This window comes from Coturnix japonica, chromosome 4 (genome assembly GCF_001577835.2).
Source record: "Coturnix japonica isolate 7356 chromosome 4, Coturnix japonica 2.1, whole genome shotgun sequence".
NCBI lineage: Eukaryota > Metazoa > Chordata > Aves > Galliformes > Phasianidae > Coturnix > Coturnix japonica.
The window spans coordinates 29,724,178-29,739,388 of NC_029519.1; the positions used below are offsets into that span (position 1 = coordinate 29,724,178).

At 41.2% G+C, this 15,211-nt stretch overlaps 2 protein-coding genes across 7 annotated transcripts in view; one reads left to right on the top strand and one right to left on the bottom strand.

Moving 5' to 3' along the window:
- Positions 1 to 5,558, top strand: part of LOC107313234 — a 161,210-nt gene extending 155,652 nt beyond the window's left edge. Inside the window, exons 4-5 of the mRNA XM_032444185.1 lie at positions 655 to 793; positions 3,496 to 5,558. Of these exons, the coding sequence (XP_032300076.1) occupies positions 655 to 793; positions 3,496 to 3,521 (165 nt within the window). The 3' untranslated portion in view covers positions 3,522 to 5,558. The remainder of the gene's footprint in view (positions 1 to 654; positions 794 to 3,495) is intronic.
- FBXW7 (F-box and WD repeat domain containing 7) overlaps positions 4,906 to 15,211 on the bottom strand; it is a 151,538-nt gene continuing 141,232 nt past the window's right edge. For all 6 annotated transcript variants that reach the window (XM_015861319.1, XM_015861322.2, XM_015861323.1 and 3 more), the window contains 4 exons: positions 13,508 to 13,689; positions 12,207 to 12,432; positions 8,040 to 8,250; positions 4,906 to 7,051 (listed from right to left, as the gene is read on the bottom strand). In XM_015861319.1, the coding sequence (XP_015716805.1) occupies positions 6,783 to 7,051; positions 8,040 to 8,250; positions 12,207 to 12,432; positions 13,508 to 13,689 (888 nt within the window). In that variant the 3' untranslated portion in view covers positions 4,906 to 6,782. The remainder of the gene's footprint in view (positions 7,052 to 8,039; positions 8,251 to 12,206; positions 12,433 to 13,507; positions 13,690 to 15,211) is intronic.

Consider the following 15,211-nt stretch of genomic DNA (forward strand, 5'->3'; position numbering starts at 1 on the left):
TACTTTACGTCGCGTATGTGTCTGCAAAGCTGTGGTATTATTAGAAATTCATTTCAAACTGAGAAGCTCAAAATAAAACTCCCATTTAGGAACACTTCTACTGCTCAGCTTACCACACTGAAATTTACAGCCAACTAATCTGAATGCCTCAATTCCTTAGAAATCTTTCAGCCTCTTGAAGGTGTAAGCATCTTCCCACACTGTCAGATTTGAATATTTAATCTAGAGGCTGAAGTGAGTCAAAACGCAGCTCCTTTGGCAATGGAAACCGCCTTTGAAGTTTTTGGATCTTCTACATTCCATGTTTCCTGTTTTAAATTAAAAGAACAAAGCATTCTCGGATAACGCACCGCAAGCACCGTGCGAAACCTGCGCCTTAGCTGGCTGGCGTGGCCAGGCAGACATTCCCTGCCCATCAAACAACCTGCCCCGGGCACGAGAAGTTTGTGCAAGTCAGAGCTAACGTGGTTGGCTGTGTTCTTGACTACAGGCCAGCCAGAATGAGTGCTTCATAAAGGGTGCTCATGCCTTTGCTTTGTTGATGAGGATGCTGAAATAGCCCCGTGCCAGCTGTTGTAGAACTTGCATTGATGACTTCTTTTTTTTTTTGACAGAAAAAGCCCCTAATTCATCTCCTTTCTCTGATTTTCATAGGTCATTCCTGATCCAGCTTACACAGACCTTCCATGTTCCCTGTCTACAGACCATGAGCTCCCTCAGGTTCAAGGCAGCAAGACTCACGATCCTGTTCACAGAATGTGCCTGTTTTGCAGTCATGGAGACACCCAGCCAGGTGAGGTTTGTGGCACTGAAAGCTTTGTGTTTGAAGAATTAAGGAATCAAAATCAACTTGAAGCTTGTTTGATTGCAGCAGGCCAAGATGATTTTCAGTCTAAGTCTCAAGGTGGAAATCTTTCCGGCTGTGCTGATGACAAACGTCTCACTCTAGGCTAACGATGCATTCTCATCTTCATGGACTTCCTTGAAGCATTTAGTGTTAGACTGAGATCGTGCTGTCCCTGCACAAAACGTTGCAGAAAGTACAGAGCTGACTTCTGCAGCACAGAGAGATGCAGAGGGCAAATTACTCAGTTTCTGTTACTGAGATCATTGCTGCTGTGCAGGGCTGGGACAAACCAGCTTGTGAACAGAGATGGGTGGATGAAGCTGGATCTGAGCAAGGCAGAGGTGAGGACAAAGGAGGAGAGGTGGAGGATGCCTTTGGCCAAGTCTGCTCACCCTCTGTTGCCCTGCACAGCGTGTCATTTAAAGACACCACTGGATTGTTCTGTGCTGCCAGGCTCTTGTGTGGAAAGCTCTGTGATTAATGAGTTCTGCTACCTCTAGTTGGTGGGAGATTCTGTCCTGGCCAGATGATGCTTAGTCATGATTTTGGAGGACTCTCCTGCCCTGCCTGGGCTCGAGCAGAGCAGTGTGTACGTGGGCATAAAGCCATTGGATTGTAGGCAGCTGCAGTCGCATTTTGCTGCAGTGCTTCACCTCAGCAGTGTGTGCTGTGGTAGCACAATGCACCATTTCTTTTTTCTGAAGTACTCTGGGGCCACTGGGCCATTTGGCAAAGCTCATCGGGGGAGTGTGAGATGGCTGCTGGATTCCTGGGGACTGGTTTGGTCAGCCTGTTGCAGAAGGGACCTGAAACAGCTTTTCTGTTAGAATTCAGATTCATAAATCTGCAGTGATGATTGAGGAAATGTATCACCGGAAAATGTTTGAATATATGCAGATTTTAGAAGAAAAGTTGAACAACCTAGCATATATCATGTATTTATGGTGTATGGTCAAACTTCATCTGAGACTGAACACAGTGACACAGCATGTGTGACTTTGCAGAGTATCAAGGTGAGGGATAAAGGCTTTAGATAAAATACCAGGAGATGGGAAGATAATGTTCCCACTTGTATTAAGGATTCAGAGGTCAGTGTAGTTGGATACTGCCCTTCAAGTAATGCCCGGTTGTTTGGTCAGAGTGACTCAAATCATTTTTCTCATGGCTGTTACCAGTCTGGATTTTTAGCCTATCCGTCTCTTTGCAGAATGTAATGATTTCCTTTTCTGAGTGATTCAGGTGCTGACTTCCCGGTAGAACATTTTGGCCAGACAGTGAGAGATGATATTTTAAACTGGATTCCATGAGCAGATCAGAACAAACTCCCCAGAAAGCATGCTGAAAGACAGATGAAGGCATTTGCCCTTTTATCTTTGGCAAAACCTCCATAGTGCTGGCTGGTAGATTCTGTTTTTCTGTTCCTGATGTTTGGATGAGAGCTGGCTGCTTATCAGGAGCCATGAGTGCTGCAGGAGAGGGTTGTTGGAGGCCTGCTTGGTTAAGGCCTGCGTTATGCCTTTGCCAGCCATTAGGGATATGAGCAGAAGCCAGGCCGCAGCACCACTCTGGTGGTCCCAAAGGCCTGATGTCCACAAGGGTGTGTTTTTGAGGAGTTTAATCAGGAGCTGCTGCTGATACCCCAAAGGAATCCCACACTGTGCTCTGCAGGGGGGCTCACAGAACTCTGCTACAGGCTGGTGTAGAGGCAGGTGTTAAACGTCAGGTTTTAGCTCCTGACCAAGTAAATGCACATGCAAGACCACAGGAACAGCGTCTTAGAGGAGGCGGCAGTGCAAGTTCTGACTTAATCAGTGCTAGCTAAAATCAAGGCCCAAAAAAGAATGATAGCTAGTAAAAGAAAACCCATCTTGTGTTGCTGTTGACTTGGCTTCAGACACAGTAGAAAATGAGGAAGCTTTCTGGGGCTAAAGCAGAAAGAAATGAAGGAATTGGTGTTAAAACAAGATGCTAAGGCTCCAGAAACTCTCCTGCAATTATCTCTCCAGGATAGCTGCAGATATCATTATGCTATAATCCACAATGAATAAGCCTTGAGATTCAACAAGTGCGTGCACACTGAGAGCAGGAAGCGGTTCCAGTCCTCCACCAGTACTAACAAATACTTCTGCTGGATAAAAAATACCCACCCAAAAAAATCAAATTGCACCAAATGAAGACAGCGTGGTTCCTCAGCAGTCTCAACCGGAGCATTTGCTGCTGAGCTCGAGCCTCCTTAGGAAATGAAGAGTGTCACCATAAAGAGGGTAATAGGGAAACCGTAAGGAAAACCTGCTCCAACACTTCCTTACTAATGACGTATTTGTTACAGGTCCGTTTTGGAAGTGCTGTCACTTGAATAATTTAACAAATTTCTGCTTATTGAGCGACATTGTTCATGTGCATTGTAAGCAACATGAATGCCTGTGAACCTAAACCGAGCGAGTAGCAAAATAGAAGACTGCACAGTGCTAACACAATTTGCTTTACAAAGACTTTTTATCGAAGGGGAAAAACCTTTCAAACAGCACTGTGCTGATTCTTGTCTTTAACATACGACATACTATCACACCTCGGCTTTGCAGGGAACGTGGGGCTTTTTTAATCCACATCTGGGATGATGGAACCTCTATATGTGGTTTGCTCAACAGGTCCAAGCTGGTCTGCATTGATTTGAACAGAAGGTAGCGCTGGAACTGCTCTACTACCTGGAAGACCTCTGAGTTCTGGTTAAGTTCATTTTGATCCTGGTCGTATCTTAAAGTGTACTTGCACACAGCTTGAGCCTGCCTGGATGCTGTTCTTCAGTCATTTCTCTCTTCTGCCCCAATTTGTATTCCTGCCCTCCAGCATCACGTTGGTCAGAATCCTCTCATTCTCCTGCACAGGTAGGAAACTGCCTTTGCTCTTTGAAAACATTGTTGCAATTTTTACAAATTGTAGAAGAAAATTACGCTAAGTTAAAAGCTATTGCTCAGTTCCCTGCAGTAATGTTTCGTATTTCCCCCCTACTTACTTCCACAAAGCGTTCAGCCCAGGCTGATGCCCCATTCCCAGGTGGCTGAGCCCTGCCTGCTCACTCAGCCCAGCACTTCTCTCAGCCCAGAAGGTGCACGACTGAGCTGCTCCCTGAAGTTCCAGCAATCATACACTGCCCCTCCAGCTGAGGGGATAAGCTCTTTTGTTGTTTTTACACAAAAACAACTTGGATGATCATAGTTTTGTGTGTCAGTGCTTACTGCTACTTATTTATTTTTTCCTTAAACACCAACTCGGTGAACAGATACTTACAATCTGTAGCTGCTCAGTGATGCTGTATGGTTTTTTAATCTCTAGAGGCCAGATGGAAGCGTGCTCCTTCATCACTGCTTGTTTTGCATAATGTGGGAATTGGAACTACATTGGAGTAAGCAGACAGACACTTGATGTGTATTTTTTTCTCTTTCATGCATGGACTTTCTTCTTTTATTTCCCAATGTCAGTTTTCTGTAGGGAAAGTAACTTGTATGCCCCAAAAGGGAAACATTTTGGTCCTGGAGAATTAGAGAGAAAGGGATGCTCAGCTGGGGGGTTTCTGAGAGCTGATGACTTAGCAAGGTTTCTGAACAAGCAGCTACTGGGCTGATCCTGAACACTGTGGGGTCTGTGTCATCAACTTTGTTTCAAGCTCTCCTGCAATCCTCGCTCTGACTTTAGTTGCAATTGTGGATGTATTTTCCGCTATTCAGACTGCAATCAATTGATTGAAATCCATAAATAACAAGTTGAAATTTAAGATGCAGTACCAGGATTGGGACTAAGGTTTATGCACGTGAGAAGCTTTTTATAGCTCACTCCCCCGAGAGTCCAATCCTGGCCAGCCCCTGGCAATGGGAAGGCCCTGGCTTTACCGCCAGCTTGTTGGAGGCCAACCCCACACTGCAACAGCAGCAGGGCCGCTCACACAGCCGTCTGTAGCAGCACTGCACCACGAGGCCTGCTGTGGCACTTGGCTGAGCTTTGTGGGTCATGGGTGACGTGGTGTTAAAGTAACCACGAGAAACAGAAAAAGCAAGACAGACTAACATGAAAAAACACATTTTATTGCACTTAAGTTATAAGAAAATAAAATTTCTAAGTGAATCAAACCATAGACACAGTCCCTTTAAACGTCGTTTTCCTCCATCTTGTCAGGTTGTTACATAACTAAAATTAACCAACTGGAATCTGATTGTTTTAAATCAGACTATAAATAAAACAAAACAAAACAAAAAAACAAAACAAAAAAGAAAACAACAAAAAAGGAGGAAAAAAGCTCGCCTAGGATACAGTGTTAAACCACTTTCACAGTTCAGCTTGAGTTGTGGCTCTTGGAGAATGAGGCAAACTGTTTGACTCTTTCGATTCTCATTTTGTTTTGCATGTGACATCTGTACAAAAACGCCGTAAGTTTTTGCTCTGTCAGTTCCTCCCAGCAATAACTGTAACAGTTGCGTGGTTGGTTGGTTGGTTTTTTTTCCTCAAATACTGTAAAACACGAAGACTGACCAGCAACTTTATTTTCCTTTTTTGTATTTTATCATCTTTTTAAAAAATTTTGTCAGTTTTTTTAGCTTTTTTTTTTGAAATTTTTTATTTTTTAATGTTCATTCCATTCACCACAGCCCTCACAAAGAAAAAGTTTCCCCACAGAACAGGCTGCAATGAGCTTTGTTCTAAGGAATGTGTTTTCATTTTTGCCCAGAAAAAAAGAAAATAAGCTTTGCACACACACTCAATTCTTTATTTGCAGGCAAACTTCACTCTTTAATTGTCTGAAACTCTTCCACTCTCAGCCTCTTAGAGGCACAGTTGGCTCAAGTTTCAGTGGCAAAAAGTCTTTTTCTGTAACCAAACTAGAGCAAATTTGGAATTCAGTCTGGGACTAAAACGTCACAGCAGGAAAAACAAAATAAAAAAAAATAATTTGCTTTTTTCTTTCTTTTCATTTAGCAGCATAAATAAGTTTGGCCACTGGGAATACAGTACAGGGGTGGGAACACAATCCCATAATTGAAGACCTACTTCTAGCACCAGCGTTGCGAATTAAATCCATCAGAGGACTCTCAGAACCCAGGACAACTTGCCACCTCAGAGCAACTTATGCATTGAAGAGTGTAGATGGAAGCAACGGTAAGTAGATTAAACAGAGGCTAATACTGTGATTGACGTTGGCAATGGTTGGCAAAAGGAAAAACAAAAAAAGGAAGGAAAAAAAAAAAGAAAAAAAAAGAAAAAGAGAAAGCTCCGATAAAACTGCACAAAACAATTCACAGTACTATTTTAGCTTTTCCACACCAGGAATGGACTCTCCTTGTTCCGCAGTTGGTTTCACTGCGGGCACTCTCTGGTTTTTCAAGTTGGCGGCCGCTCGTGGAGGCTGGGAGGAGCCCTGCTCAGAGCGGGGCCAGGAGAGCGCCTTGCTGAGGGGCCAGGGGGTACCAGCAGGCATGTGTGTGCAGCTTCCTTACGGATCTCCATAGTAAAATAACCTGGTAACAAGAACTGTAACTTTTTTTTCTTTTTTTTTTTTTTTCTCCAACCTGTTGAAGGGGTCGGAGGAAAGTAAAGAAAGAATTGCACCTGGTTTCATTTCAGAAGTTTTGCAAAGCTGCCCCGGTCGAAGGTGTTGCCATTTTATGTGACGAGACAGCGAATGCCTCTCTTGTCAGTTAGAGTTTGTTATCGTTGTCTTCTCCTTCGTAGTCTGTAGGTCTTTAGGATCTGTTGCCCCAAGCCAACATCCTGCACCACCAAGGACAAGGGATTTTTTTTTTCCTTTTTCTTTTTTTTTTTTTTTTTTTTTTTTTTTTTTTTTTTTTTTTTTTTTTTTTTTTTTTTCTTCTTTTATTTTTTTTTCTCAGGGCGAGGGAAAGGAGAACATCGCCTACACGTTTGGACAAATTCATCTTTCTGCCCTTCACTTCATATCCACGTCAAAGTCCAACACCAGCAGCTTTGTTTCCTCAGTCCCGTTCCGGCTCCCAACGGCACACACCAGCTTTGTGTTGGAAGCTCTGATCCGCCACACGACGCCTCCGCTTCCCCCGCTCTCCAATGTAACTAGATTTCGGATAAATTCACCCGTTTTCAAGTCCCAAAGTTTTACAGTCCCATCATCTGAGCTGGTAATTACAAAGTTCTTGTTGAACTGTAAACAGGTCACAGCGCTCTGATGCTTGTTGGGACCTAGAAGAGCAAACCAGAACATTTTTGTTTCTAACGGGAAAGCAGTGACAGACAGCGCTGTATATAATGTAAATACCCATCCACTTGAGCACAGCTGTTTCTCTTAGATGTGTTATCCCTGTTTTTGTGCTTTAAAAGGTACAGAACCTTGCCTTCTGTTTTCAAAGCGTGAAATTCCCCCAAAATACTTCTTTGTTACAGTGATCTTGTTTTGTTGCATACGCACAGCAGGACAAGTGCATACTTGGAAATTCATGAGAATGAACTTAGCCATGCAGAAATGAGGTGACCACAATGCATGTTTTTCTCCAAGTCCCTTTGAAGTGTTATTATGGGATTACTCTACCAGTAAGTACTGAGGGACATACAGATACATATAAACTGTTAAAACAGCAGCCTGCTTTTCCAGTGAAGTTTAACTTTCTGCTGCAGCCAGCATTGCTGGATATGATAAATGACTTTTTCTGAAGAGGGAACAAAATAACATGCTGGTGTGCATGATGCGTCAGTGGCAACTGTAAAAATGGAAACCAAAATCTTTCTTCTCACTGAGAAAGTGAAAACATCTTCCACTCTCTTCCAATCTTTTCTTTTGATTTATTGCAATAGACAGTGTGCTTTTGCCTCCCAATCCAATTAATCAGTAGGCTCTGAAACATCCAAGTGACCCCTAAATAAAACGTTGACTGGCTGTTTTGAGATGTCATTTCCTACATATTTCTGTGGCTTATTAGGCTAATACACTCATTGCAAATTTCTCTCGGTTCAGGCCATCTGCCTTTCATAATAGGCAAGTGATTTGAATAGATTAGATGAAATTCCTCTAATTCAGAGGAAGATCATACAGCTGTCATCAGAAAAATGATATTTAAGTTGTAAATGGTCCACGATTGTTTCTTTGTATGAAATGGTTAGAAGGTTTTATATAGGATCTGCAGCACAGATTACTGCAGGCAGCTTGATTTCTATCATGGTAGTTTAAGCTCACCTTGCAATGTCTGTAAACATTGTCCTGTTTTAATGTCCCAGATTTTGACTGTAGAATCAGCGTTCCCAGACACAAGTATATTGTCCTTAAGTTCCATTCCACTTGTCAAAGACTGGTGGCCTGTGAGTGTGTGAATGCAGTTTCCGGTCTCCACATCCCAAACTCGGATGGACGTGTCAAGAGATCCACTCACCACATGGATACCATCGAACTACAAGAAAGGTAAATCTGTTATAAACGATTATATTAGGATCTTACAATGCTCTCTATGAAGGCGGGGCTATTAAGCATTTAATTCACTAAAGTTAACATTAGGTATGTGTAATATATTTGGAAATTGCATTTCAGTCTTCATAGATATATGGCTGTGCTTGATACAGGAGCTGGTGATTCATGGCAGTGTCATTTCCAGTTGTGAACACAACCTATGGGGTACTCAGCCTGAAGAGGAGGGCACTGGACCACTGGTCTTTCAAATAAAATACAACTCTTAAAAAGAACAGAATCCTGTCTGCTGCAGCATACAGCACTAAGAGGCTGTTGTTGTCCTAATAAATAAGTTAACAGCCAAACCTGCTTTTCCACAAGTCAGAGGGACTTTAAGCTGGAGAAAAGAAATAACAGACATAAAAACAATACAGGAAAATAGAAGGAAAGAAATTGAAAAATGCTGGGTCAAACATTTTGTCGGCGTAATCATGTGCAACAAGGAACTTTTTAACTTCCTACTCACTGCTGGGAAAAGTAGATATGCTGACTCAGATGTTCAGATTCTGGATTTTCTGGGCATGTACCAAGATACAAAGTAAAAATATGTAGAAGATGAACACACAGAGAAATCAGCGAAGAGATTGGATACTTCTGACCAAGAGATGAAACATGTAGAGGATATGGAGATGAAAAGTAACCTGAGTGAGAGCGATGACGCCATGAGTCAGGGTTCCCACAAAAGGAAGGAAAAAGAGTGGAAGAATAAAAACAGAGGGCTTCAAGGAGGAATACTTAATAAACTGAGACTTCCTTCCCATGAGGTTTTTATGCATCTCTAAGGAGAAGAAGAGTTCAGGAGAGCTGGCACCTTCTTAGAGAAACAAACTATCCTTGTTTGAGGGAAAGATAGGAAATGCAGTAAATTACCAAGACCTACTTGGTTGAAGTATAGGGAATTGTATAAAAGAAGAAATGAGATCAACAGAAGTGTACAAAGGAGTACGCTGGGACAAAATCAGAAAAGCAGAGCGCAAAACAAGACGGAACTAACAAGAGCTGTCACAGATGGTAAAAAGGCCATTTTGGTTAATTAATTAAAAAAAAAAAAAAAAAAAAAAAAGGAAGGAAGGAGAAAAGATTTTTTAGAAGCTTGTTTAAGCTGATTGAGAAGAGAAAGAAACACCAGATGAGGCTATTTAAGGCTATTTAAGTTTTCTTTTTGCTTCAGTCCTCAGCCATCTGAGTGTAGGCTAACACCAGTGACAACTGATACGAACTTCCACTAGAATGGAGAAAATGCACACGTACAGCAAAGTTGTTTGAAGACAATCCTAGAGACATCTGATGCTATTTTGAGATGTCATGGAAGACAGACAAGGCTTCAGATGGCAGGTACCATTTCTCTCTTTATTCAAGGATGGGAGACTGGAGAATTGTGGATTGGTCAGCATAACTTTAATTTGCAGAATAAACTAACAAATAATACTTGGTGCAGGGACACTATCAGTTCAGTTCACAATGTAGTTCACAGACAATTTAGACATATCAGTAAGAGCTCTGGGTGTCTCGCACTTAGTATTTTCATTAGGATTAGTGGGACATTCCAAATGGTAGAACCTGACGCAAAGTGAAGCATGTAAAAGAGAGAGTTATGAAGATCTGAGCTTGGCCAAGAATACATAAGGGTAAAACTGCAGCCTGGGATAGCCAGAGCAAACTAGCACTACTTGTCCATGTGGGCTTGCTGGTATCTAGTAACAAGAGAAGAAAGAACCCGGCTATCCGACTGCTTCTTTTTGTAAAACCTCTTGCATCTTAGAACACCTCAGATCTCTACCTGCAGTCATGGCTGAGTGACACTTTGGTTCAGAAGATTTAGAGAGCAACTGGCACGTGCAGCCTGCTGACTGGAATACATTGCAGTTCCAGTGAAAATACACTAAAAAAACACACACTCTGGTATCCAAAATAGGGATATGCTACACAATATACATAAAGTAACTTCTCCATTACAGCAGGCATTGCTAAGACTTTGACTAGAATTTTGCATCCTGTTTTCTGCACTATGCTTTCAAAAAAGCATGTGAACTAATTTGACTTTGGATAAATGGATCAGGAATGGTGAGCAGCCAGCACACTTGCTGCAAGGAACACTACAGAATGTTTTTCTTTCCTAAGCTGGACTTAAAGAAAGACTGATGCAAAAAAGAAAAAACACAAAAAAAAAAACCTCCTCTCTCCTGTCATTTACCTGTATTCTACTTGCATAAAGTATTCAGAAAGAAAGCCTTAAGGCTGAGTGTAAAGACAAACTACTTCAATATTGCTGCAGTTAAACAGACAGTGGTTCAGATCAGTGGCTGTACTGTGTTTTCTGAGGGTCCTGACAATCTGTGGACTATGACAAAGGCAACTGAGAAAGGTGACTAAGAAAAGGCAACCGGATTAGTACTCTTAAACTGTGGCATTAAAGATCTCTAACAATTGTCTGGGGGGGTCGCAAATGGGGAAATACTGAAACGTAAGAGAATTCACAATGGGGCAGGAGTGGGGAAGACAGGCACACTGTTCAGCCTCATTATTCTACTCATGGGCTGTTTCAGCAGGAGCTTACCTTTCAATTTCAACAAACTTGAAAGTCCTAAAGCTCTAAGCACCTGTAGCCTTCTGCCTCTCCAAGTTCCACTTACAAGCTATAAATACTACCAGCATGATCAACATAACCCAATTACTTGACCCTCTACTACTCCATTAGTAGAGTAAGACACTTATATTTGCCAACTGGAACAAGAGCCACCAGTGAAGATAACGTGCACTGTTCTCAAACTGCTGCAGATAAAACCATAATATGAGGTAGGTGGTGCAGCATTTTTAACCTGTTTGCTGCTTGTCTCAAATACTCCGCAGCCCATGAACGAAGGAGAAGGGATGGTGATTTTTGATAAATTTTGCTATACATTTTAAAATAGAAAACCATTTGATCTATTATGGTGAAAAGCACCTTTTGATGATAACATTTATTAAAAACGTCTGCAGCTTCATTTTCTGTGCCACCAACCAGACTAGTTACACGCTGAATGCAGTTTCCCAGCTGGGAGCTGAATTTGTTGTTTATTTCTTTTTTGAGTTCTGCCAGACTGCAGTGAGAACAGGCACATGCATGACATTAATTTTGTTCTCCTTTCAGTGCCTGGAAATGATGTTCAGTGAATGAACAAGATATCTTTTGGAATAGTAAAGGTAAGAAGAGTTGACATGAGGTCTGTGTATGACTTTGCCAGCATAACTGTGGTGAAGTCAGGCAAGAGGTAAACTGGCCATGCCGTACACTGGTACCAAGAATGATCTGCATCTACAGCAACATGTCTCTGCAGACAAAGCCTCAGAACTGTAGATGCAGCCTTTGCTCAGAACCAATAAAACAAATACTTAAGTCAGGGCATTAAGTTTTAGGTTCATCCTTACTATGAATTACAGTTTGGAACTAGAGGATGTGACTACAAAATAAGGATGAACAGATTTGCTTAATTCAGAACATTAATCCAATGGGGTTTCTGGCACATTTTCAAATACTGTATTAGCTAATGTATTTAAATAGTAACATTAGAACTTCTTTTGGGGAAACCAATACAACATTTAAAAAACGCCTAACAAACAATCCCAAGCTCTAGAAAAGTACATAACTTGCCAGGACAGAGATTTGGGCTTTATTGTATTATGGACTTTAAAAGTACTCTTTAAAAAAAAAAACAAAAAACAAAAAACAAAAAAAAAACAAAAAACCCACAGCCTCTAAATTAAAGCAACATACGACGAAGATGAAAAAATGGAAAAGGGGAATATGACCTAAGCCCCAGTATTTTCATGGTCTGTATAATTCTGGAGCAAGGATTTGCAGTTTATTAAAGAAGGTAAAATACACCATGTTCATATAAGCAGCAGATGAAAATCACTTACCTGTAATGAATAGACTCTGTTAGTATGCCCTTGCAGCGTGTGCAGACAGGTCTCGGTCTCTGGATCCCACACTTTGACCATAAAATCATATGCACCACTTACAACCCTTCTTCCGTCATACTGAACGCATCGAACTGCAGCTACGTGGCCCATCAGAACATGTAAACACTGGCCCGTCTCTATGTCCCAAACTCTCAGTGTAGCATCTCGAGAACCACTGACCACTCTGGAGGAACAAAAAAAACCCCTCCTATATTTAGCGTTGGAAATAAGAGCATTAAAACAATGAGATAGTTATAAATCAGTTACAAGTTTTCATCTGGAACACTAGATAGCATTTGTCCGCTAGCCACCGAAGATCTGGTTTGACACAACAGTTCATCAGGGTTGCAAATGACTTGAGTGCATTTCTTCCTTGCTCTGCTTGTCTCTCCAGGATCCATTTGATATAATTAGCAATCTATTTAAAAAGCACTTCAGTCATGAACAGCAAAATGATGCCACGAGAAACTATGTGGACCATTGTATCCATCCATGAAAGCTTATGAATATGCCGAGTTCAAATTAGCACTTTGAGCATCCTGCTTAAATGACTGAATTAACTAATTATAACAATTAAAGAAGATCCTTCTTTAGAAGTTATACTTTTAGCAAAGGAATGATTATTCTGCTTGTTTGCTTTTTTTTTCAGTTTATACTTTTAAAAGCCTTTTTAGGCAAGCACAATTTTAAAAGTGAGAAGGAATTAATATTAATGGCACAGATAAAGAAAAACCTCAGCATTCTTCAAAAAAGAGAAATGTAACCAACAGGCACTCTGACAACAGCACCGTGCCACAGCCAAGTAACTCTGCCAATGTTCCTTGAACCAAGACATGAATTTCTACCGCAGAAATGATGATACAGTAAGTTAAAATGTTGATAAAGAACCGCACCAACAATACTAAAGTCACTCTGCAGAGAGAGTAAAAGTCTGTAACGTACAAAAAGCTAAGAATAAATTATTTGCTGTGGTAGACTGGATCGGGTTGTAATGAAGAATGAGTTTTAGAATAAGGTAAAAGACAGCTTTATAAAGTTCCTGACTCTCTTAGTTTTCTGTTCTTTAATTAATATCCATATGCCTTTGCTTCAGTTAATAATCTCCTCCCTTAGTCAACTGGCATACTTTAGTTTGGATGCTCCGCCTGTTTTGTATTTCACTCAGTGTCTGATCAGACACCCCAATTTAACAAGTGTTTGTGTAAACAGAGTGCAGATTGGAAGCCGGACTACAGCTGTAGCTCTGGACAGAGTCTTACCTCTTCTCGTGGAGATGCATGCAGCGCACCGTGGAGGTGTGTCCATACAAAGTATGTATGCATTCTCCAGTCTCAGCATTCCAGACTTTCAAAGTCCGGTCTGTAGATCCACTGATGATGATGTTGTCCCTCATCTGTGATGACCAGACTCCACCTGTGTGTCCAACTAATGTTCTCAAGCACTGGAAAGAAACGTGTGGCTCAGTTACTGTTGTGACAGACTTTAAAAGAAGTTTCAGAAAGCCTAAATCAAGGAGGTAACAGTAGCTGCTCACAGCGAGAGCCAGAAGGCTCCTGGGGATTGCTTTGTGCTTCAACTAAAAATTTACATCTGCTAGAAAATGCCCATTGAGTTTCTCTCTCCACTGAAGGTACTCGGACTATAACGAACTTTCCCTATAATCTTGCTTTTGATAGACTGTCTCTGCAAAGTTCTATGCGATGCACTTTGCAACCTTGAGTCTTCATCTTGGCAGCTGTTTTGAGTCACTGCGGTTTCCAATATGTTTCTAAAGCATAAACCTTAGAACTGGAGAGAGCGTTCGCTTAGTGGTTTTACTACCAGTCTATAAACTATTCTCTTATTCAGTTTTTCTGTTTGTTTAGCCAAGAAACAGCACATTCTGTAAGCTACAGCTACAGCATCAACAATGTGAAATCACGTTTCCAACCTTCTGCAGCCATCACTGTTGCCCAGGAGAGACTCCCACATTCCACACACGTGGCTGGCCTTCTTTGATGCCAGCTGTGTGACATGATTTTGCACCATGTAGGAAGAGTGATTGCTCACACCTTCTTGTTTAAAACCTCACCCACTCTGGAACAATGTTTTGTCTCCATCTCTGTCTGTATTCCTTACAAGTAATGACTGTATATGCATTTTCATCAAGCAGCAGTAATTGCTAATTAGTACAGACAAGAACAGATCCTTGCAAGACCCCTCTAGAAAGATATTCCATACAGATTCTGCATTTACATTAATAACATGATCTCGCTAATTACCCACTTTCTAACCCATTTAAATATGTGCCATGTTGATTTTGCATTGCTCTGTTTTCTTTAGTTGTGTCACAGGATACTGCCTTGCAGTGCAGACCGCCATCTATTTCTATATCATCTGTTATTTTTATCAGGCCAACCTGTACCTGCATCAGCAAAGTGGTCAAGACAGCCTGATGATCTCTTTTTCTGTAATCTAACGCTAAGTGGCATTAATATCTGTGGCCCTTCTCTGTTAAATGACTCCTTTTTACATAGTCCAGTTTGTTTGTTTTTTATCTGAGATAAGGTATCCTAAAAACCCAGTCTTCCAGTTTACTCAGTTTAACTATCTATACATTTCAGCTTTCTTCTGTTGAAAAAAACACCTATTTTACCCCACAGGTAACTTTAGAAACCAATCATAGGATGCAACCAATGCAGCTATCTGAATCAGCTGTAATTAAATACATCCAAGCTTTGGTGGCTGTTTTTAATGCCCTTTCAAATTTCTGCTGAAATATTCCATCATTGCTGCATGCTGGATTTCCACCATATGAGTTTTCTCCAAACATGAGTACTTTTCCTGCATCAGCAATCAACAGTACACTAATTTCTACTGTAATGTCCCTTCTAATAGACTTACTTAAATTCCTTACTTTTCTGCTGTTCATACATTGCCAATATCTAATTTAATATCCACCTTCTACCACTTTTCTGCAGTTC